Genomic DNA, 25,108 nt, shown 5'->3' with positions numbered 1-25,108 from the left:
AGCCCACTTTTCATCCATATTCCTGTGTCTTTACATCATCTCTCTACACGTCTGTGTAAAAATTTCCTCTTCTTATAAGAACACCAGTCATATTGGATTAGGCACCACCTTCATGATCTTTTAACTTGATTACCTCTGTAAAGACCCAAATAAGGTAACATTCTGAAGTACAGGGGCTTCAACATAGGAATTTGGGATACACACAGTTCAACCCATAACAATTCATTTTGTTCTTTTAACTTTAGTTAGAATATACTACGTTTATCAATCAGTAGTTCCTAAAAAAATTTTACCTGACAGTGCTGAGGATTTAATGAGAGCAGTGGGCCCTCTCCCCAGGAAAACATATATGCCAATCAAATATACTATTATTCCAGAAAATTCTTAGCTATACAACATGCATTATTTTAGTGTTTCATTTTACACTATTATTTGAGAAATAATAATTTTACACAAAATTTGCAATCTGTTGTGCAAATAAAATACAAGCAATTCATTGAGAAGTAGTTGTTAAGTAACAAACAGTTGCCTATCAGAGTGTTACTTTGTAAAATATATGCCAGTTTCTTCCTTGGTTTTGTGGCACCATCATCAGATTATTGAAGATAGATTACAAGAAAGGTAGCTCTGAAGCAAACCTCTTATGTGAACTGTTATTTGTTCTTTAAGCATGATTATAGTACCTTTATTTTCATACAGACATAACAGCAGTCATACTTTATTTCTGCCTAATTATTTGTAGGACATACCTTTCAATGAACGGTTATTTTTAGGAAAACATAACATGTCATCAGTTCATCTCTAATGCTTATATTAGTGAAAATAATTCTGGATATGTGTTTGCTTTACAGTACTTAGAGGGCTGCCTCCTCCCCATCTGTGACAAACAGGCCAAACCCAATTTTTAGGTCGTGCCAATTCTTAGGTTCTTTGTGGTAGATATTGGGGTCCGCAGACAGTTGGAGGTAGGTGAGGATTTATCTACCCCCCTAGAACCTTGTTGCCAGGTTGTAAGGAAACAAATTCTGGCACACATAAAAACATCTGTTAGCAAGCATAGATAAAAGAGTATCATAACTTTTTCTATAAGCTCCGTGAAGTCCCAGTGCCCTTTTTACTGCTACAATAGAACCGTGCATAAACAGTTTCCCTGAAGGAAATGCAACAGTAGTCTAGCTGTAGGATTTGCTGGCCATGCAGTTAACCCCTCTGACTAAGAATCCTGCAGACCAGCAGTTGAGGATCTGAGGTAAGCCACTCCTAAAGGTGAAGGACTTGCTGGATTCGTGCATTCTTGTTCAAATGAGTATTACTAAAATGTCTTAGCTAATCCAGAATCTTAAACACAATTTTATCTGTGGAAATCCATTTCTGATATTCCTTATGCTAGATAAAAGTTAGTTGACGTGCTTAAACCTTGGAGTAGGGCTTTTGATCAAGTGCTAGCTAACCACTCTGGAGTATTCACATTCCCAGTTAGGACAACTGACTGCCCCTGGGGTATAGACCAAAACGTGCACACTTATATCATACTGTCTATGATGAACTGTGTTAAAGTAAGTTACAGGCTGCATGACCCCGCCTATCTTTTTACACTGTTATAATTGAGAAATTTCTGTACCCTCTGCTCCCTCCTGGTTTTGTGTAAGTTACTGGTTTTAGAAGTCTGCCTGACTGAGTACCTTTCTTGTATTCTTCCTTTTAAAATTTTTGCCTTATATTTTTAAAAAGTATTATATGTTTATTGAAGAAAATATGGAAAAGACAGAGAAGCAAAAAGAAGGAAAACAGTCACCTGCTACCTCACTATTCAACACTGACCATTGTTTATTATATGTTAGAAATTAACACCCATCTGTTTTTCTGTATATCTGCTTACATTAAAAAGCAAAACTTCCAGGGTATTCTTTTATCATCTAACAATAAAACATGGATATTTCCGTGAGTCATTATCTGTATAGTAATGTGTTTTTTTAATAGCTACATCAAATTTCATTGTATTCGTGAACCATAATTTATTTAAACGATACCCTATTGCTGGTCATTTAGAATACCTCCAGTCCACTATCAAAGGCATTACCAAACTTTGTAGACTTAATTCCTTTCTGTTTCTGCAGACCTAGTCCTTATGTACCCATCTATCATTGGCTGTTAAAATGCCAATCTCCTTTTCCTTCTCTTTAGGTCACAGTTCTTACATAACTTTTTAATTTAGGTTTTTAAAAGTTGTAATTTTTAGCTTTTCACTAATATAAGCCTTATATTTGGATAAACGAGGTTAAAACTACTGTTTGGAATTTTTAATACTCTAATGAATTGGATTAATATACTAGCTTGTTTTAAAAATACAATTTTAGGAGTATATATCCTGGGGAAATATGGACAGAAGAAAATCAGAGAAATACAAGAAAAGGAGGCTGCAGAATACATTGCCCAAGCACGACGACAGTATCATTTTGAAAGTAACCAGAGGACTTGCAATATGACTGGTAAGGCAAAGAGAATATTGATAGTTATTTGATGATTTATATTTGTATAACTCTGGGACCAAACTTAAAAGGCAAAGGAAAAATGATAAATCTAGCAAGTATTTATCACGTGATTTAACTGAAATACATCATTTAATGTGGATTTTTAAAAATCAATATAAATCAGTATACAATATAAATGCTTGTTCATTCATTTTATTTATTCATTCAGCAAATACTGGGGGTACCCAGCGATTGGAAAACAGAAGGTGAACAATAAAAAATAAAAAAATCCCAGACATTCAGAGTTCATGTGCTAGTGAGAGAAAATGAGGATAACCAACAAATAGATAATTTTAGGCAGTGGTGGCTGCTATAAGGAGACTAAAGCTTTGACGGGGTGGGAATGCTCTTTAAGATACAGCAGTCAGGAGAGTCAGGCCTCTTTGAGGAGGTGACATTTGAGGAGAAACCAGATAATACAATGGAGGAACCACGCAAAATGCCTGAGATGGAAACGAACTTGGCACATTCAAGAAACAGCAGAAAGGCTGTGTAGCTACAGTGGAATGAGCAACGGACGAGTGTTAGGAAGTGAGGCTGCACAGGGGGGCCTGATCCCACTGGCTCTTACACGTCGCAGCAGAGCATCCCAAGTTTGTTCAATTTACAGTAGGCAACCACAGACCTGTAAGTTTAGTACAATACTATCCAGTCAGTCCATGATAATTAATAGGAATAGTTTATCCTCCAGAGCTAGAAACCTACTAGTAGAATGCTATTACAAAATCATTTGAAAAGAATAAGGTGTTATCGTGTAACTGGCATAACTTTAAAGAATCAGTTTTCAAATCCATGTCAAACCTTTTTGGGCTTTATTATTATTATTATTATTGTTATTTAAGACTTAATCCTTTCTCTGACATTTCTTTCAAGAACAATTAATTTAGGAAGAATGTATAAAGATAGGTTCTCTTTGTTCAATTTTAAAAGTAGAATGTTTTTCAGAGAACTTTATTTTTAGTTCAGTCTCATTTAACAACTAACGAGGCTGAGATTAAGGAAGTTAAGAGACACATCCAAAGTTACAGCTAGATTATGATTTTTTACATTTGAAACAATAAAATGGCATTCTATAAAGCAAGTAGTAATCATAAATACGGTATATAATGACAACCCAAGACACAGTGTGTAAGAGCACAGCTCAAGAGTGGGGCGGCTCTGGTTCTCTTCCCAGTTTTGCCTCATAATATCTGTGTGTCTTTGGGCAAATCTAAATCTCAGCTCTCTCCTCTATACAAAGATCTTCTAAAACTCACTTCATAAATGTTTTGTGAGAATGTGATGAGATAGTGCATATAAAGCGGTTGGCGTAGAATACTCAGTAAGTAACTTTTTTACAATGACGTAATTCTTTAAATGGATATTCAGTATTCAATATAGTGGTGCTGCCAAGGACCTTTTAATGAATTTTTAGAGAATAAGAACAGTCTGTTTTTGGTTATTACTCACATTTTCAGAAAAATGGAAAAAGGTAGCTCTGATTTTGAAAAGGAGCTTCAAAGTCATCTCAGTTTGGCATGGACCCTTGTGTCAGTTTGGGTCCTCTGGGAAGCAGATGCTAAGATGGGATTAGATGTACAAGAGCTTAATTGGGGGAAGCACCTGTGAAGAATAAAAGGAAGGGAACGGAAGTAGTCAAGGAAAGCCTTTAGACCACAACGTGGGTCTGACAGGTGAATGGAAAGGGAGAAGGAAGGAAGAGTAGGTAAGAAGAGGCGCCATCTACAGCACAGTTCTAGAGAGTTTTGGCAGGCTGGTGGGGAGTCTTCAAGCCTAAGTTTCCTGGTAGGTGAGTCCTGCAGGAATCGTCCTGTTTCCGTGACCCCACTGAGCCCTCGGGTTGCCTGGGAGTGGTGCAGACCTGGTAATGCATCCAGAGGAGTGGCAGCTGGGGCTGTCAGCTTCTTATGCTCCTCCAACCAGAATGTGGTGGCACTTTTCTGTGACCCTCACAGCCCTCAGGTTAATGAGTAGCTGACTGTAGGCAATTAAAAATAAAATATGGTGATCACTAGGAGCCAAAGTATAGATTCACTGAAAAACTTTCCCAGTTAGCTTTCTGGATGCATTGATAATGGGGTTACAGATCACGATTACATTTCTATCCTTTTGGATAAGATGTGATGAATATACTAGAACAATTTAGTACTTTTAGGTAAATATAGCTAGTTTTCCTACCCAAGAAGTTAGCCTCAACTTGAAAAATAGCATCAATAGAATGCTCTGTGCCCTGCCCATTGGCTTTACCTTCTTCATGATTTTACTCAAGATTTAGGAGAAATGCTTCCTAAATTGACACGTGACATGATGCTCAGACACTATAAATGAAGTTTCAGGAAGCAAAATAGTCTTGTCCCATATAAGTGCTAGACAGGACTAAATGAATTGTCTGCATTAAAAGTCATTTGTACACATACAGAATTGTCCAGCTTGTTACGAACAAATCGTATACTGTGGCTTACAGAAATACTAATTTACTCTTAGGCTACAGTAATAAAGTCTGCGGTTGGATCCAAGGTAGTTACAACATGCTCTGCAGTAGTCAGAGTGCAGGTCCATTTCTGCCTCTCACATGTTAAGAAGATACAAACTGGAATGTGTCAGAAGCTAAGTAAGGATAATAATAAGCACTAACACTTACTGAGCATTTCCATGTGCAAAGAAGCACTGTTCTCAATCCTTACAATAATCGTAAAAGATAAATCCAGCGTTATCCTCAGTTACAGATGAGGATACTGAGGCACGGAGAGGTTAAGTAACTTTCTCAGGTCACGCAGATTCACAGCTGATTGAAGGGTCATCTTGTGATTTGTGGTTAGACTGGGAATGCTTATCATGGAGACCAGATGGCTAAAAGAAGACATGAAAGTTGTATTCAACAAGATACAGAAACATATTTGTTCAGTGTTAATACTGACGACTGGAGGAGAAGAATAGGCTTTTCTTCAGTTGAATAGGCTGAAAGGGAACGTAAAAAGCTCATATCTCTCAGGAGAATTATTGAAGAGACTCCTCTCAGATCATGTTGTTATACCACATTATCTTTTTGGGTTTCTTTTCTGGGAAAAGCTTTATTGTTTCAATGTGGTTCACACCACACAATCTTTAAACTAGTTCCCTGCTAACTCCATTTTCTGAATGTAGGATTCTAGTCTTGCTTTTTCTTGGTAAGGTAACATATCATGTTATGGATTTTGTAATTAATATGTCTTGCCCAGTCAAGAAGTAAAAATCATACACTAAAGTTTTCCCTTTTAAAATGTGGCATTTGTGACCTCTTGATATTTTTCAGTTTTATTTTGTCATTGCTTATTTAGTGTTAGAAACTCATTTTAAATTTATATGTGTACATTTCTCCAGCATGTCTTATGCCATGCATGGAGCCATAAATAAAACAACTCCTGTAAATTACATGCAATCTTTTTTCCTTGGAGTACTGTATCTTATTTTATCTTGATGTTATTCATGGGAGTTACAGGCAATAGCTATTGGCAAAACCAAAACTACAACTCAGCAGTTTTTGTCTAGGTTTTAATAACTGCGTATTACTTTGTAGTATTTAATAAACTTTTTTCTAAAATTAGAATTAAAATGTGAAGCAAAAAGTGTAGCTAAAGATAAAAGTGTTTTTGATCATTTCATTCTATCAGAAATAAACGTTTATTGTAAAGAAAATTTGGAGCGTACAGAAGAGAAAAAAAAAGAATTACCCATAATCCATAGCCCAAAGACAACCACTGTTAACATTTGGGAATAATTCTTCTTCCCTCATTCTTTCTTCTTTGTGCACTTGTTTACATTGCTGTAATCATAATATATATAAAACTTTGTTCACTTAACATAAGCAGATAAATTACTTATTAGTACATAATCTATTTTTATTAATATTAACAATAACTTGAAAACTCTATCCCTGACCTTCTCTCCCAGCCTTTGCTAGTTGCTAGTCCTATCATATAGCCTAAAATAATGCACACTTCTCAGTGAGGGCAGCCATGTTACTTGTGACCATTTTTATGTTCTGTTCGTATTGCAGTGCTGTCCATGCTGCCCACACTGAGAGAGGCCTTAATGCAGCAACTCAATTCTGAGAGCCTCACAGCTCTGCTAAAAAACAGGTAAATAAATGCAAGATATAGTGTTTTTCATTGATATACTGCTCTTAAAGTTGATTTGATGAACTGAAATAGTTCAGGTGTCTTTGTTTCCTTGTTTTTCTAATTTTTTTTTTTTTTGGCATTTATATTTATCTATTTAATTTCCTTTACTAGTATTCTTTATTTCTTTTTTTTTCTTTTTTTTTAAAATTTATTGGGGTGACAATTGTTAGTGAAATTACATAGATTTCAGGTGTACAATTCTGTATTACATCATCTGTAAATCCCATTGTGTGTTCACCACCCAGAGTCAGTTCTCCTTCCATCACCATATATTTGATCCCCCTTACCCTCATCTCCCGCCCCCCACCCTGTTTTTCTAATTAAAACTTACAGAGGCTTATTGAGAAAAAGATGTTTACTAACTGTATCATTTAATTCATTTTATTTCGTCCATTTATTTATACTCTAACTTGATGCACAAAATATTTAGGTCAATATTTATATGCATTCTGGTTTTCTTGTAAATAGGTCTTATATTACTTTGATGTTATTCAGAAATTTAATTATTGCATGCTTATGGAATACATGTTCCTGAATCAGATGTTGTGAACCTAATTTATCTTAAACATTGTGCTTCATAACGAGTTTACAGTAATAGGTAAAGCATATGAACATATATCTTAGAGAAATAAGGCATATGAACTTGTCTTTTATATTATTAACAAAATGAAGTAAAAATATAACATAAGCATACAATAATGACAATTTCCCTTACCATGACAGTTTACTGTGTACAAACCACTTTCGTAGGACCTCGTATATAGAGTGCAGTATGTGTTGGGGTATTGTAGTTTAGTGTGGTGCTGTGTTCATTTGAGAAGAGTTCCAGAAGGAAAGAGCTTCTTATTTCAATGAACAAGATGGAGAGAAATGGTTTCAATAAATAAATTCTAATCATTGTGAACTTACTGAAATATTCACTTTCCTTATAAATCATCCTTCAATAGCCGGGGGAAGGAAGTACTATTTCTGGAGTGTTTCTCTGTGCCAGGCCCAGTGCCAGATGTCTTATATACATGCTCCCATTTAATTTTCACAATAGCCTTATGAGGCAGATATTAGCATCTCCATTTTGCAGATAGGAATTTACTGTTCAGACAGCTTAAATAGTAAGCTGGAAAATTTCTTTGAAAAACATTTTCTATATTCAGAGAATACCTCCTGAAATACCAGTGCATTTGTGTACTTGGGATTTTTTTTTTCAATTTGATTAAAGTATAATGCTAGTGATAAGGGGTTTTCCTCCTAAATTTCATCATTCTCTTAGAGGTTGACACACTTAATAGATATAAGGTTCTTAATAGATGTAAGATTCAGTTTATGAATTAGTTCATATAATTATATGAAGAAGAAACACGTAAGCAAGTTACTCTCAAATAAAGGCTTAATTATCACCTGTATGAACATATATAGGGGATAAAGAAATATGTACATAAGTAAGGGATAAAGAATAGAAATGCATTTTAATTGCCATAAGTTTTAGTCTTATTGAGGAGACAAGACAAATGAAATAAGTGAATACCACTTTTATAAAAGCAACATAAAAACAGACACAATAAACATATAGTGGCATTGTTCCTTCTTGGTGACTCTGTTTCCTGCAAGGCCCTATGTTCCCTGTTCTTAGGGAGATTCAAGATAAGATTTGGTCTCTTTCCCTTTAAAACATTGTCATCCAAGGGAGGAAGTAGATGAAATAAAGTATGATAATTCAAGACATTATGTTTAATCTAGGGTAAAAAGTAGAAGGAAAATGTGGGAGGCTAGAGAACACAGGGATTATTTTTGATGGCTCATCCTGGACAGCTTTAAAGAAAAGGTGTCATTCCTCTTTTCTTACTCAATACACAAGAGAAGTTCTTAAGCTCCTGAGTGTTTAAGACGGGCAACAGTTCTCATTGACTGTTTCCTTTTTAAATATCTCATGTTATTTTTTTCTTGCTTTTCTTTTGATTTGAATGTATTATTTGCAGTTTGTGGGGTGAGAATGTCCATTTGGAAACCATTTGCGTAAAGAGGGGGTTAAGCCCTAACGAAGTGTAGTTAAATAAGGCCTCCAATCTTATGACTGCTTTTGTATTAATTTTCAGTCAGCTAAGCTCTCATATAAGCCTGTCAAGCAAGTACATTTTCTTTTAAACTAATTATAATAATAGCTAATCAGAAATAAATAAAAGACTTGGTAGTCTTATTTTGTCAGTTTTATGACAGCAAATACATGTCCATCACTGTTTTCAGTGCTTAGCATTCTTAGTGAAGATTGATAATGGCAATGAAGTTTCAGTGACAAAGAATCTTCAACAGCCTACCTCACAAGAGAGGTAGAACACTTGGAAAGGATTAGTGTAATTCTTACACAGATACTCGTATTTCAGTGACATTAAAGAGTGTCATGGTATTTAATTTGGAGTTAATTCCATTAGACAAATCATTTGAAATGAATCTTTAAATACAAAGTATTTTCTCTGTTCTTCTACGTAGATTTGGAATTGAAATCTTTTAAAAAGATAATAAGGTGAATTTTTTTAAATCATTTTTAAAAATACATACATGTGAAATGATTACCACCATCAGAGTAATTAACATATCCATCACCTTATGTAGTTACGTGTGTGTAATGATAACACTTAAGATTTACTCTCTGAGCCTATTGTAAGTATACAATGCATTTTAATAACTGTACTCACCATTGCTGTGCCTTAGGTCTCCGGAACTTATTTGTCTTATAACTCTAAGTTTAAATCTACTTTTAAGGTCTAATAATGGTGAATGGCAATATGAAGAAATGTCCTGTATGGCTATAACTCTTCCCTCTCCTACTAAAGTCACCTCAAATAGATAGTTTCAAGACTTATTTCCCCTTCCTTAGACTGTTGCTACTAAGTACTTCCTATACTGAAATTTGTGGAAGTGCTGTTTTCTTATCTTGTTTCATTTAGATTTCTGTAAAAAGCACTTTAAATTTTTTCTGAGGTAACATTCAAAAGAAAATGTGATTTACCTGCGTCAGAATACTTAACCCTTAAATTTTGGTTGATTCTCAATTTAATCAGAATAAATATGGCATTCCACCGTGAGGCTTAAACATTAGCTTCAGGTTGCAGCGGTACCTTGTAGGATTCACTCCATAGATCTTCTGAACTTGTGCCATCTAGGAAAGGGGTAATGGAAGCTATAGTGTCTGTTCAGTGGCAAAGAAAGACAACACGCTCCTAATGTCCCACAATTGTAATGGTAACTAAACTTCTTATTGAAATGTAAATTTATTTCTGAATATAGTAATAAAGAATATGCGTTTGTATATCTTTGTGGGTTTTTATTTCATTTTTCTAGTAATTTATTTTCATTGTGTTTTACAATAGTATTGGTCTGTAACAGATTGGAAATAAGAAAGAAAAAAAAAACACAACTGTTCCTTCCACATAGGTGGTTTGAAAAGCACTGAACTCTATCCACATAGCATATTCACACAGGGGAGTACTGTGCTGTGGTTAAAAAAAAAAAAAAAAGGAGAGACTTGCAAGCAACCATCTTGCTCCTGCCCCATACAGACTGTTGTCCTGGGTGGTACATTCTGCCACTGCCACAGCAGCCCCATCTCGAGAACACAGCTCTCCTCGGTCCACAGATATTGCAGGTAACGAGGATCTTTCACCCTGGGCAGCCGACTCTTGTCCCTGTACCACCTCCTCCTGAATATTGAGGAAAAGTTCATCATGGGCTGATCCCTGAGGAATTCTTCCCAGTGCCTTAATCCTAAAACCGGTGTAACAGGACCCTATGTGCTCAGAACTGGGATTCTCTTAAATTTTCTATCCAAAGAAATATATGTGATTACACTGGAGACCATCTCTTCCATATCAACAATACAGTTGATTGTCTACGTAGTTAAAAAAAAAAATATGATGCCTGTATTGGGGAATTTGATGATAAACTCATGAGCAAAAAATTGCCCAACTAGAAGAGGTAAAACAGGCTTCCTTCAAATACATCCAGAGTGCAACTGATCTGGAGAAGTCACAGAAGGCACTGGTTCAGAAACGCCATTACATTCTTGACGTCCAGAGGAATGACATTGCTACCTACAGCCTTGGAGGTTACTTACCAGAAATGGCTGCATAGAGTATACAAGGAGGTAAAGAATCGCCTGGACTATCCTATCTCTGCAGAATGTGATGCATTGGAAGGAGCAAGAGCACATGACAAGCACGAGGCAGAGTGTATCTACACAGCAGGAAATGCAGATCCAAGGCTGCTGCAGAGATGGCCCCGACACAGCCAGTTTTGTAAATGTGTCCCGATTGAGACGGCTACAAACAGTTGACTAAGTGGGAATTAGTCTGTGTGACAGAATCTTTCTGTATTGTGGTCTACTACCTAAAAATGAAACGCCTGAGACGCATATGAGAGAATTAAAACAAACTATCTATTGACCCGTGGTGGGGGGGGAGATGATTATCTTTATATTTCTACAGAATGGTCTCCAGGATATATTGTTAGGTATTTTTAAAAAGGTAAAGTATAATGTGTATAGTATGCTGCCATTTATCTAAGGGGCAGATATAAATATCAATACATATTTATTTACATGGAGCAAAACATGGCAAAGTATATATTTTTAAATAATAATCTATGAAGAAGGGAGAATAAAGGGGAATGGGAACAGATTTCTTTGAATCTACTGTGTTGTATAAATTTGCTTTTGGGACCATATAAGTACATATTTATAAAACTATATTTAATGTTTAAAAACCAATGTCTAAAAATGATAGTAAAATAAATTAACCTAAAAATGTGTCTAGTTGGTGGTATAACCGCAAAGACAGAAACTGTGCCAGGAGCCTTTAAAACAGAAATTTGACTGTAAATTCTTAGTAGAATATATGCTCTTAGAACTCACAGAGTTGAAAAACAAAAACATTCAAGTCTTTTAAATATTGCTTTTGCTATTCTGAGACTATTGTGCATAGAGTGAGGGATAATGCAAATTAGTAATTGCATTGATTTCACTGATTTCTGGTGTTGTCAAAGAAATACAGGGGTATGATCAATGGTGTGAAGTTAAAGCCCCATGGTTCTAATTTTGAATTAGAAATATCAGAATGAATTCTTAATGTATTTTATCTCTTTGAATATGTGTTTATATAAATAGATAGGCACACACACACACTTACTAGCTTAGTCTACTGAAAAGGCATAGAAATAATGACCTACCCAGTAGCAATGCATGTGCCTAATCGAAGGTTGCAGTTTCAGACTACCGTTTCCCAATACAAGGAACTAGGACTCTCGGAAAACATGGCTGATTTCAGGTCTGCCGCAAGAATTGAACAAGATAAACTCAGAACAACTTTTTGTGTCAATAAGCAAGGAAGGCTAATTGGGGTCATGTTGAAAGGATTCAGGAACCAACCTGAACAGTCCCCCCATTGGTCAAAGATGGGCAATTTTAACATCAATAAGACTAATAACTACAGTAGGTTGAAACTTATCAAATATACATTTAAATTCATGTGTTCGTAATGACACTTTAAACAAAAAATACTTCATTATTACCTTAGAAGGGATTATAGGACCTACTTTATTACATGTAAAATGTAAATGAGGGGAAAAAACATTTTTCCTTCTTTTCCTATATGATTTTACAAAAATTTCCAAGAGAGGAAAAGGACTGGAAGGGTATATATCAAGTTACTAGTGAAAATGGTTATCATTGGTTACTGAAATTGCAGTAGTTTTGTTCCCATATTTTGTGAGCTTTGTGTTCTGCAGTTACCCTGTGATAAACTATAATTAAATGTAGAGCTATAAAGTTCAAAGTTTTCTGTTAGATTACCTGATTATTTTCATATTTTTTTCTTCAGGCCTTCAAACAAGCTAGAAATATGGGAGGATCTGAAGATTATCAGTAAGCCTACATATTCTGGGTGACAGCACATCCTTAAAATATCTCTATAGGGAAATTTATACTCTGTTATATGGATGACTCTTTATCTCATAGTTGTCAGGATTAAATCTCACAAAGCAAGTAGATCAATGTCTGATCATAGAAAGTACTCGGTAAATGTTAGCAGCAGTGGTGCTTTTGTTATTGTTGTTGTTATGATAATATATAAACCTGTCCTAGATCACATATGCCTCTACTAGGTACTGCTATTATACTTTAAAGGAAGTTTTTACTCCAATCCAGATAGTTACTTTTTAAAAATTTTAAACAAAGAGATGCTCTGGGTAGTATATACACACACACACACACACACACACGCGCGCGCGCGCGCGCGCGCGCGCGCGCCTTAGAACTTAATACTATTATTCCTACATTTTCCCATCCACTTGACTAATCTTTATCAACTGAGTCATGCTTAAGCTTTGCCTATTTGAAAATAAATTAAACCTGTGTAGTACCCTGTATTTCCTTTCACCTATTAAACGTTCTCACACCCCTTATATGATACCAAAGATTTCTACATTCCGTTCTCACTCCCACTTACTCTTTGACACACTACAGCCTGCCTTCCAGTCCCGAGTCTCCACCCAAGCAACTCTTGCAAGCGTCAGTAGTAACTTGTGTGTTGCTAAATCCAATGGACATTTTCCTCCTGCTAGGCTTCACGGCAACAGTCAACGCCTTGGCTCTGTCCTCTGTTTTGAACAGTCTGTCCTAGGCTGCTGTGAAGCCTCGTCTCCAGATGTTCCCCCAGTTTCCATACCTTCCCCCAGCCTTTTAATGGGCTCACCCTTCTTTGCCTGCCGTTGGAGGCTGGAGTTCTTCCATGCTCAGCCCTCTTCTCTTACTCTGAACTAGCTCCCGGGACAAATCAGTTCTGAGGCTGCAACTCTTAGCTTCCCAGTCTTCTTGTTTCCCTTTTAAAGCTAATAATATATAACCCTTAACTCAATATATGTTATTGTTGCAATTAAGATCATACATAATTTACATTAAAAAGTTGTAAGGAGATAGACTTTGAAATATTTTGAATTGATATATTCTTATACAAAACAGTTACAAATGAATTTTTTAAATCATCTTATGAAAAAATAACCATAGGGATGGTTTCTGATTTTACACATTTATTTGTGTTTTAATAATAGTACCAAATGGTTTTCTTTTCTCTGTGAAGGTTTCACAAGAAGTATCGTAGCTGTGTATAGTACCTGTATGCTGGTTGTTCTTTTGCGAGTCCAGTTAAACATTATTGGTGGATATATTTACCTGGATAATGCAGCAGTTGGCAAAAATGGCACTGTAAGTTTAATAGATTTAAAAAGATATTGCCCTTTGTTTCAAGAGGTTCAAAATTTAACCGAATATTATTTTTCCGATAATTTCTATAAAATATCTTTATATTTCATGTGATTGTAAACTTTTAGCATTATTGTTTTTCATATTTTGAAACTAGACTTTTTGTTACATTAAAGAGTAGTATTTTGCCTACTATTCCAGGTCCTGAAAATTGCTCAAGTTATACTGAAAGTATTATTTATTTACTAGTACTACTGGATAATTTAACCTTATTTCTGTTGATACAGACAGTTCTTGCTCCACCAGATGTCCAACAGCAATATTTGTCAAGCATTCAACATCTCCTTGGAGATGGTGAGATTCTTATTTGTGACCTTTAAACTAACTGTAATTCATTCCTGGTATTACTGAGGAATTTAAAAGATAAACAAAGCTTTTATGTTTGTTTTTCCTTTAATAGGTCTGACAGAATTGATCACTGTCATTAAACAAGCTGTGCAGAAGATTTTAGGAAGGTAAGACATTTTATTTGCTTTTCTGACTTCCTTATTCTGATGAATAAAAGAAAAATCAGAATTGTTCTAGTGAAGTTAATGAAACTTGACAAATGGTGGTTTGTGAAATTCTTTATGACCTAAAACAGACACAGTCTCCTTGGATATTGAATTATGGAATCCGTTTTCTTCCCCATTATCAACCTTTTGATACTAAGGGAGGTTTTAATGTTTCATTGTTTATTGATTGACTTCCAAACAAATCAGAAATATTTGGGTCATGAGATAAAAGTTCTACTTTAAAATCTACCTCTGAAGAGTTTATCTACCGTTTATACTAATAATATCTATAATCACAGTGGGAGTTTACTTGTGAAATCTGCAGCAAGATTTTTCTTGGCTCTGTAATAGTGCCCCTTAACTGATGGCTGATTTCTTAATCTACTCTGATGATTTCACCGTCAGCAGTTTCAGGTTTGACTGGATGAAACAGGATCCCAGTTAGTCACCAGTTAAGGAAGAGTATATGTAGGATGTGTTGTATAGTTTCAGTTAATCCCAATTTCCTTTTCTCTGTTTCTAGTGTTTCTCTTAAACATTCTCTGTCCCTTTTGGACTTGGAGCAAAAACTAAAAGAAATCAGAAATCTCGTTGAGCAGCATAAATCTTCTTCTTGGATTAATAAAGATGGATCCAAATCTTTATTATGCCATTATATGATGCCAGATGAAGAAACTCCATTAGCAGTTCAGGTGCTTAATTCATAACCATCTAACCAAACCACTTACTCTATATTTTTATTTTTTTTTTTTTTACTGTCCCTTAAAATTTAGATTTCTGAGGTAAGTGATTTAAAGACATAATTTCAATAATTTAAGTAAAACCTCATTAATTTAGAAAACAAATTTCAAACATGAATTCTAGTTAGAAACATTTATAATTTTAGATATTCAGCAATTTTTTTATTGGGTATTAGTTATGTGCCAGATACTATGCTATATGATCAGAATATAAAATGAATAGGACAATTGGTTACTGAAATTACAGTTACATTACATTATGATGGTAATTACATTACACATGGGAAACTCAGGAGACCAATTCATGTGGCTAGAGTGTATTTCTATGAGATCAAGTAGCAAAAAATAGAGCTGACAGTTGGGGCAAGATCGTGAATTGCTTTGTACGCCAGGTCAGTAGTCTGAACTTCAGTTTATAGACAAAGAAAGGCAAATTTTAATCAGGCCAATAACTGATTGCAGAATCAAATGGACTGAAGGAAGATGTAGTCATCCAGTTGAGAAACAAATGCCTAATCTAACAGTTATCCACCATAGTGTTATTATACACTGGTCTGTCCTATTCAGTAGTGATTTAAGTTATTCATTGATTAAGAATAAAAAGATGCTAAAGATTGTAGGTTATATACCTCATTTTAAAATAATTACTGTTTTTTTTCATATGTGAGTGGATTGTACCGATAATTTGCAGTTGAGGAAAGAATCTCTTTCACTTGACAACTAAAGAAGTCTTAAACCAGAAAGGCCTCCATTTCATACCTCAGCATTAGAATAAAGTCTGACATGTTTTTCACTGCTTGCAGGTTTTGCCCTCCCTTAAAGACCCCAAGGATAGACTGATTTGGATGCTGAGAGAGCCTACATTCATGAGTAGGCCAAAAAAAAGTCGCAACCCATTTCAGGCATGCTGGCAGGATGGAGGCTAAAATGAACAAGCAGAACAGATGGGACAGAATTAATGAAAGAAACAGGCGAAAAGTTACGAACAAATAGAATCTCAAGGAGATGCAATAAGAGTATTATAAAAAAGCTTTCTGAAGTGATAAAACAATTTCTAAATTTTAAAATTTGACAGTGGAACTGAAAAAGAAAATGGTTCAAAAGAACAGGTGAAGAGAGGAATTATGGACCAAATTTTACTGAATTGAATTAAAACCGGAAACTTAACATTGAAAGGACACACAGAGCCCCAGACTAGAGTAGATTGATGAAAAAGACACGTAAATGTCCTTATAAAATGTCTTACCCAATAAAAGAAAAAAAAATATTCCAGGCCTCTGCAACCTCAAAGCCTATTTTTTCCTTTGTAAACATATTCTAGAAATGTGTCCAAGAGAGGCTAGATAAATAAAGATCTTACGAAGTATGATTTTACTTTGACTCATATATTTAATACTACTCACCTGTGCATATGAACCTTTACAGGTTTTTTAGTTTAACATTTTTTTAATTGTTGATAGAACATAAACTTTTAGACTTCTTGAACTCTTGAGTTTATTAATATGACTAGTTTCATCGTAACCCTGTGCTAATATTTGAAACCTGAAGTGTGGCATTTTAATTTCACAGGCCTGTGGGCTTTCTCCTAGAGATGTTACCACTATTAAACTACTCAATGAAACTAGAGACATGTTGGAAAGGTACGTGAACTGCGTGTAACAGAAAACATGTGTTTCTATTTTGATTGTATGATGACCATTTTTATTTAAAAAATATATTCAACATAATATTTTGCTAAAATTAAATTTAGAATCTATTGTCCTGCCTTTAGGTAGGATTTCCTACCTAAATTAGTGGTTCTCTTATTACGGTGGGGAGGGAAGCAGAGATTTTTTTCAAGATAACCCGTGTCTTGCCCACCTACTTCCCAAGCCTAGAGATTCTGATATTCTAGTTAAGGAACTGGAAGATAGTTAGCATTTATATTTTGCAAAGAGCTTTCAAGGATGAATCTGATATACCCAGTATATACTAATAAATAGTAAATGTTTAGGAACTGCCTATGTATAAAAACAAAAAACTGAAATGGTAACCGCAGCAGTTCTGACCACCAATTCAAAGTCACTCAATATTGACTTGGAGAGTTGGGAAGAGATGCTGTTGTAAGCCAGAGCTACCTAGCTTCAGCTAATCTTCATGTAAACACACACACACACAATCACACCTCTCTCTCTCTCTCTCTCTCTCTCTCTCTCTCACCCCCTCGCCCCCAATATTGAGAACTACTCCCCCTAACCCTTTCAGGATAGACTGCAATCTAAAACCTCAAGTGATAAAATTTCCCATCTTTTCTAAACTGAGTATTACTGTTTTCAATTACCCAGAAGACAGCCAGGCCCCAGACTATACATTAGAAGACCAGAAGACCTAGATTCAAGGCTGACTCTTCTACTAGCTGTTCACCCGCGTTGCACTACTTAAACTCTTGGAGGTAGTTTTATCATTGTAAAATCTGAGTAGTAATACCAGTCCTTCCCACTTTATCTTGAGTGATTAAAATATCAAAACTTCTTTTAAAGATAATTTAAGACCATTTCTCTAGTTCTGTTTTCTGAGGAAATTCTATCTTCTGCTTATATTTTTTCAGAATCTTGAAGAAAATCAGCAAATTCTTAGGTTATCTCAGCTACTGAATCTACTCTCTGAATTCATCACGTTCTAGTCCCTTGACACTCTGCAGTAGTGATCTCCCCTTTTCTCTTATTCAGGTTTCCACCAAATCACTCTGTGAAGCTCTAGAAAAGGTCATCAGTGATCATTTGCCAAATCCAGTCAACCCGTAATATTCATCTTACCTGACCTTTCTCTCATAATTGACAATGTTGATCAAGCCGTTCTTGAAATTCTTTTCTCTTATGCCTTCCATGGCAGTATGATCACTTAATTTTTCTCTCGATTATCAGATTATTTCTTCTTAGGTTCCTCTATGCCTGTCTTTCCTTTAAATATTAGTGTTTCCCATGTATTTCTTAATTCATCCTCACTTGCCTCAAGCAATTTTATATACGATTGCTTTCACTACTGTCTGTATGCTAAAAATTCCCAAATTTTATAGCCTTAGCCCTCCACTCCCATGAGTTGACCTAGATTGAGATTTCTGCATGTCGAAGATAGAACTAATCTGTTCAACTAGGCATTTTCTAACTGTCATATCAACTATATTTTATTATTTATATCAAAGAGTTTTTTGTGAAGTACTAATATGGTATAAAGAAAAGAGCTTGAACTTTAAGGTCAAAAAGGCCTGGGTTCAAATTCTAACTCCCTTATTTACTAATTGCATCCCATCTAACAAATTTCTTCATCCCTCAAGTATCCAATCCCTCATCTGTACAGTTTAACAACATTTTCTGAATCACTGGTATTTCATGATGGAGTGTGTAAAGTAAACCAATAATCTATGACTACAAGAGGATTTCTCTTCAAGAGTTTCCTCAAGAGAAATAATATTATTGATTGCTTTAAAAATACATTGTACAAAGTGCTGACTAATGTAAGAAAATCTAGAGAAGTAAATGAATATTCTCATTGTGTTGCGTTAAATAATAAGCTCACTTTTATGGTAATTTTAAAGATTAACTCCTTGATATATTGTTATAGTGGTATAGGCTGTAAAACTAGATTGTGACTAGAAATGTTGGTGGCTGTCAAACGTAGCCACAGTAATAGAATTTATTTCCTTTTCCATTGAGAATCTTAAAAAGTAACTTATTCTTCTTATTTTGTGTAGTCCAGATTTTAGTACAGTTCTGAATACCTGTTTAAACCGAGGTTTTAGTAGACTGCTAGACAATATGGCTGAGTTCTTTCGACCTACTGAACAGGACCTGCAACATGGTAACTCCATGAATAGGTAAGATTACATGTAAAAATGTTATCAGTCTAATAAAATAGTGCTTTGGATACGTTTATGTTTTGTTTCAGGTAACAAAAAAAATTTAGAGGATGAATTTGAATGTTCATTTTTCAACAAATTAAACTCTTTTCAACAAGTTAAACCAATGACTCCTTCATTAGAACTCCCTCTGGATTCAATATTAAAACTTTCATTTCTTCCCCCAATTTTTCCACTACATAGAAGTACTTAAGTTATGAAACTACCTTTATAGGCCAAATTCCAATTACTGGATTTTCTTTAATTCTTTAGAATACAAAACTGAAAATGTTTTAAGTTTTAATGTATTCTCTAATTTATTCCAGTGCTGCAAGCCATAATTCACCTACATAACCCAGTACTTTGGTCATTATAATAAACAGACACTCCTGTTATAGATTTCCATTTGATGAATTATCTGCTAGTTCTACAGCTACATAAATGTGTTAATTTGCAGCCCTTATTGTTGGTACCTTTAATCATAACTGTTACTAAGTCATTGATTCATGCTGACAAAGGTATTTTATGGTTTTATTATATCCTTATCATCTCAACATGAGCACCTTGGATCTCCTATTAGACTTTACACTCTGAGAACCTCTGTTTTTTATATTAAACTCAGAAAATAATAGGTGCTAAATCAAGTTAACTGACTATAAACTCTTCCATGAAAAATAGAGGAAACAGTAACTGATATGCAGTATGTATGTGCAATGTCCATTTAATTCTTAGATATGTAGGGCAAGAGATTATTATTTGCCCAATTCTCAGGGACTCTTCTTTATTGTACAAAAAAGAATAATTTGTAATTAACATTGAGGCTATGGAATGCTCACAGCCATAAAATTTATTTTCTGAAGCAATTTAAATATCATCCTAAGATCTTTTTTTAGCAATTCTTTATATTATACAAAAAATAAATCTGAGCCCCTATGTACTCCCTAAATCAAGGTGTTCCAATTAATAAAATTTCACTATAATCTCTACCCAGCAAAGTATTAGTTATTTCCTGAGTGGTAATAAAGAATTGTAACAGTTGTTTTAACATGAACAAGTACTTGATCTTATACACTGAAAAATTGTGAAACTTTGCTACAACCACATCAGCCATTGATAGTCTTCCTTTTCTGAACTCTTGTACTACTCATCTGTACTTTTCATATACAACAGACAGGTTTCACCTTAAACTGTAGTCTTATTCCTTGATTACATTTTAAGACTCCTCTCAAAGTCATCTTTGCCCTTTCATATTTCATCATACACACGAGGCATTCAGTAGATATTTCCTATCTAAGCCTTTTTCTTGCATGTCAATTACCAACTTTAAATTCAATAGTAGAAATATTCTAATTATGCCTACTCTCGTTCCTATAGTTTAACATATCATGGAAGTTCTAGCCATCACAATAAGTGAAGAAAAAAGATTTTTACTATTAGAAAAGAGAGAAAATATCATTACTTATTTGTGTTACAATTAATAATCCAGAACCCTCAAGAGAGTCAATTGAAAAGTGATGCAAACTAATAATAGCTCAAACTATATCTATGTATATATTTATATACTATACATAATATGCACATATGTATATATACTACTATATGTATAATAAATGTTTAAGAATCAAGAAATTTCCTATTACCCGTAATAACCCAATATAAAATATAATGGATAAAGATGGAACCTAAAAGGAAAACTATACAGACTTAAAGTATGAATATAAATGTAAGAATCTTAAATAAAATATAAGCAAATGAAATCCAGAAATATATAGAAACAATTATAGCAACCAATACTTCCTTTGCCATGTGCAAGTATAATTATAGATACTTTTCAGAACATTGTCTCATTGAATTTTTAAAATAGCATTAAAAGGTAGGTACTATTATTTTCTTCTTCTTACAGGTGAGGAAACTAAGAGAAAATTAAATAACTTGAGGTCAAATAGCTAGCAAGTAGTAAAGCCATGTGTTCAATCACTTCTGTCTCATATCAGAGACTGGAGTTTTTAATTATTCTCCCACACTGACTAATTAGGATTTATTTTAAGACCACTAGGATGGTTAAAGCTTTAAGAAATCTATGACAGTACTTTATAACATTAATAAGTCGGACAAAAAAACAAAAACATCACCTTTAGTGTTACTGAAAAGGCATTCAATAAAATTTAACATTTATTATTAATAAAACCTTTTAGAAATAAGAAACACTTTTTATATAACAAAAGAATATTTGAAATCAAAAGTTGTACTTAATGTTAAAACACTAGAATTATTTCCATTAAATTCTAAAACAATATAAAGATGGTCACTATTTGGAAGGAGACTAGACTTTGGCTGGTGAGCACACAATGCAGCGTACAGATGATGTATTAAAAGTTGTACACCTGAAACTTACATAATGTTACTGACCAATGTCACCCCAATAAAGTTATTTTTTTACAAAATTTTAGAAAAGATGGTCACTACTGACATATTTATTCAGCATCATTTTATTCTAACCAATGCAGTAAGGCTAGGAAATGACTGATTTTGAGAACAAAATGCAAAAACACCGTTAATTTTTATATATTTACCTTGCAAATAGACAACTTCCTGAACATTTATTACTATATAATAAACTATTAGCTGACTCTTGATTTTCTAAGTTAAATTCTTATCTTTCAAAAAGGATATGTCAGTTTTGGAAAGGGAGAGAAAAAATTATTGTTATATAAATGTGACATAATTTTACACTTAGAAACCCAAATCAACTAAAAATTGTGAAGTTAGCCTCCCAAAATTAATCTATAAATGTAGCCGAAGTACCACTAAATGAGGGATTAGAAGGTGGTTGCTTTATTTTTGAATCTGAAAAATTGACAGTAAAAGTGATCTGGAGGAATAAACGGCTGAGAATATTCAAGAAATTATTGAAAAGGTAGAGGAACGAGTGTACTTCAACTATAGAACAGAGAATATAATGTGTAATTATTAGAATAATGTTATTCATAAAAGAGTAGATAAAGCGATGGAATAGTATGTCATATCCATAAACGGAGTCTAAAATATGCAGGATATTGGCACATGATGAAGATGAGGAAGAGCTATATTATTTCATAAATGTTGATAAGACAAATAGTCATTTTACAGTGACTGATTGTAAAATAATAATAATAAAATTAAGTCCTCCTGTACCATACATATAGCATGTGTGTGTGTGTGTGTCCAGGAGGTTTAAACAATAAAAACATAAATGAACTGATAGAAAACAACTGTTTGATCTCAAAGTGGAGGAAATCTTTCTAAGAATGAAAGAAAACTTTAGATAAACAAAATGATAGGTTTTATTGTAAAATTTAAAACTTATATAACTTTATAATCAATATTAAATGCAAATGATAATGTTGGGGAAATGTTTGCAAACTATATATGTCATACAAAGAAGTTAATAGCATTATATACACATCGGTTAAGGAAGGAAATACCCACAGAAAGAAATGGTCGTAGACACAGATACTTCACAAAAGAACAGAAAGAAATGGCCAATCTGTCCCTTCATCGAACATCTATTTATTGAGCACATGCTATGTATCAAGTGCTGTACCAGGTCTCTATCCTCATGGATCTTACCATCTAGTAGGAGAAACAGACAATAAACATAATTGTACAAACTACGATAAGTGTTAGAAAGGAAAAGAACAATGAACATGTAATAGAAGTATTGGAACAAACACGAAAAGTGCAAGCGTATTTTTCCCTGAGGAAATCATTTGAACTGAAAACTAAAAACTGAGTGACTATTAAATACACCTTGGACTGGCGTGAGGCAGTTGAGATTGAAGACAGAAGCCACAGGCCAAAGACTTGAAGACAGGAGGACCAAGGTTCACTTTGAGGACCTGGAAGCAGGCCAGTGGCAGTGGAACAGACGGAAGGGGGAAAAGAATGGTGTGAGATGAAGTTGGGGCGAGAATTCAGCACACACAAATTATGGCTGTCGGCTTGAGAATGCTGGGAGCCACTGGAGAAGTGGCAGGATTTGCCTTGTAGGATCACTTTGCTTTGTAGAGAAGGACTTGGGAAAGTGGAAGCTGGAGTGGGACATAGCAGTAGATGAATGAAGACTTTTATTAATTGATTCAGCAAGTGCATATTGAACATGCACTGTGCACCAGGGCCTTTACTGGGTGCTAGGAGAATACAGTGAGTAAAGCAGACGTGGAACCTAACATGGACCTTGTGTGATAGTGGTCTCTTCAATTTCTGTTGAAAACACAACAATTTGTTTTTTAAGAGTCGTTTCATACATAATCACATTATATCACATATAATCATTTAACAGTTGTTATACATAATCACACATTTATTCATCTCACAAATGTTCAGACAAGAGATAATGCTTAGTTTGGACTAGGTTTGGCAATGGGGAAAAGTAGATACATTTGAGAAATATTTAAGATTGTGGAGAGGTTGGATATAGGATACAGGAGAAGGAAGTGCCAAGGATAATGCTTAGGTTTGTTTCCTTCTTACACAGCAGGATAAGTAATGGTACAATTCACTGGAGTGGAGGGGGAAACACAGTAAACATTGCTAGAAATTAAGTGAAATACCAAAACTGTTGAGATACCATTTTCAGCTATCGGACATACAATGATTAAAGAAAAAGATAATGCTTGGCATTTTAGAAGGCATGATGGAGCAGGTATTCTCACACACTGCTGGAAAAGCAGAGGGCATTTGGCAATATACATTTTATTTTTTAAATATACATTTTAAACCTTAAAAGTATTGATGCTCTTTGACCCAGTAATCCCATGTTAATACAAAGAGTTATTTATATTAAGGAAAATTAGGCAAAAACTTAAATGCCCAATCTAGGGAGCTGATGATATAAATTGTCACAGATAGATGGATTACTATATAATTAAAAAACACAACTTTGGGAGATATATTAATAAGGTGAAAAATGATTATGAATTAAAGATTCAAAACAATATTTCTTTGGAGGTATAGTTATTTGTTAAAAAACCACACAAGCATCGATATTTATAAAAATTACTTGAAGAAATTAACCATGTTGTCAAGTATATAGTTTTTTTCTGGGTGGTAGAATTATATGTGATTTTTATTTTCTTATGAATACATTAAGGATTTTTCAATAGCTATTTATTAATTCTACAATTAAAATGTTAAATACCTGTAAGAAAATTTCAGAAAATAATTATTACTTTGATGATTTTTCAGTCTTTCCAGTGTCAGCCTGCCTTTAGCTAAGATAATTCCAATAGTAAATGGACAGATCCATTCCGTTTGCAGTGAAACACCTAGTCATTTTGTTCAGGTAAGAAGAAAGCTTTGGGGTTTTATAAATAGATTGTATTTTTGGAGGTGGTCCTGTTTGCCTAACATAAAATTACAATTCTCTCCTGTGATGTTTGTTCAAAGAAACCAAAAACTTGAAACCACATGTGATAGAGTGCCCCATGAGAGTAAGAACGTATCATGGCAAATTGATTAGGTTAGAAATTTCTGTCTCCATGTTATAGCTCTACACCTGTTAGACTGCATTTTAGTCCAGATACATTCTAGGCGTCAGTTTACAGTTAAGCTGTGCTAGTGAGAATATTGAGCTTTGAGGCAGATTCGTTCCTCAAATTTTAAGGAAAGCCAAAACATTTTTGTAGAGAAGTAAAGCATTTTAATAATTAACAAATATAACTATTAACAGTACACCAATAATTTGCTACCTAAAAGCTGCATAGACAGTAGGTTATTGAAATTTTTTCACTAGTCTACCTATTACTCCTTCTTTCTTAGGAAAGCACTTTAGAGCACATGGAGTGATACTGATATTAAAAGGATAACTTTGAATCCACATAAAGTTTTTTCTGCATCCTTTGCAAACTTGGAAACTATATTACAAGTAAAAAATTACTTGCAATACCCTTCAATTCCAAACTACTGCGGTAATGTGCAGTGAGAAGAGACCCTGAGCCCTCAGTGTAAAGACGGCATCTTGTCAGA

At 34.3% G+C, this 25,108-nt stretch overlaps 1 protein-coding gene and 1 pseudogene across 3 annotated transcripts in view; both read left to right on the top strand.

Moving 5' to 3' along the window:
- PEX3 (peroxisomal biogenesis factor 3) overlaps positions 1 to 25,108 on the top strand; it is a 38,101-nt gene that overhangs the window by 6,168 nt on the left and 6,825 nt on the right. Inside the window, exons 2-11 of one of the 2 annotated variants that reach the window (XM_081044274.1) lie at positions 2,358 to 2,489; positions 6,568 to 6,649; positions 12,556 to 12,599; positions 13,813 to 13,937; positions 14,222 to 14,288; positions 14,395 to 14,449; positions 15,012 to 15,180; positions 16,798 to 16,868; positions 18,959 to 19,081; positions 24,329 to 24,425. In XM_081044274.1, the coding sequence (XP_080900400.1) occupies positions 2,358 to 2,489; positions 6,568 to 6,649; positions 12,556 to 12,599; positions 13,813 to 13,937; positions 14,222 to 14,288; positions 14,395 to 14,449; positions 15,012 to 15,180; positions 16,798 to 16,868; positions 18,959 to 19,081; positions 24,329 to 24,425 (965 nt within the window). Of the gene's footprint in view, positions 1 to 2,357; positions 2,490 to 6,567; positions 6,650 to 12,555; positions 12,600 to 13,812; positions 13,938 to 14,221; positions 14,289 to 14,367; positions 14,450 to 15,011; positions 15,181 to 16,797; positions 16,869 to 18,958; positions 19,082 to 24,328; positions 24,426 to 25,108 lie in introns of both variants that reach the window. The other variant, XM_081044273.1, reaches the window with a different exon arrangement.
- On the top strand, positions 8,679 to 11,154 carry LOC308490785 (ATP synthase F(0) complex subunit B1, mitochondrial-like; annotated as a pseudogene). The gene is made up of 2 exons: positions 8,679 to 8,701; positions 10,243 to 11,154. The product of its transcript is annotated as an ATP synthase F(0) complex subunit B1, mitochondrial-like (transcript).

Source organism: Rhinolophus hipposideros (genome assembly GCF_964194185.1).
Source record: "Rhinolophus hipposideros genome assembly, chromosome: 3".
Classification (NCBI taxonomy): Eukaryota; Metazoa; Chordata; class Mammalia; order Chiroptera; family Rhinolophidae; genus Rhinolophus; species Rhinolophus hipposideros.
Note: the sequence above shows the minus strand (reverse complement) of the source record. Positions and strands in the feature narration are given on the sequence as shown.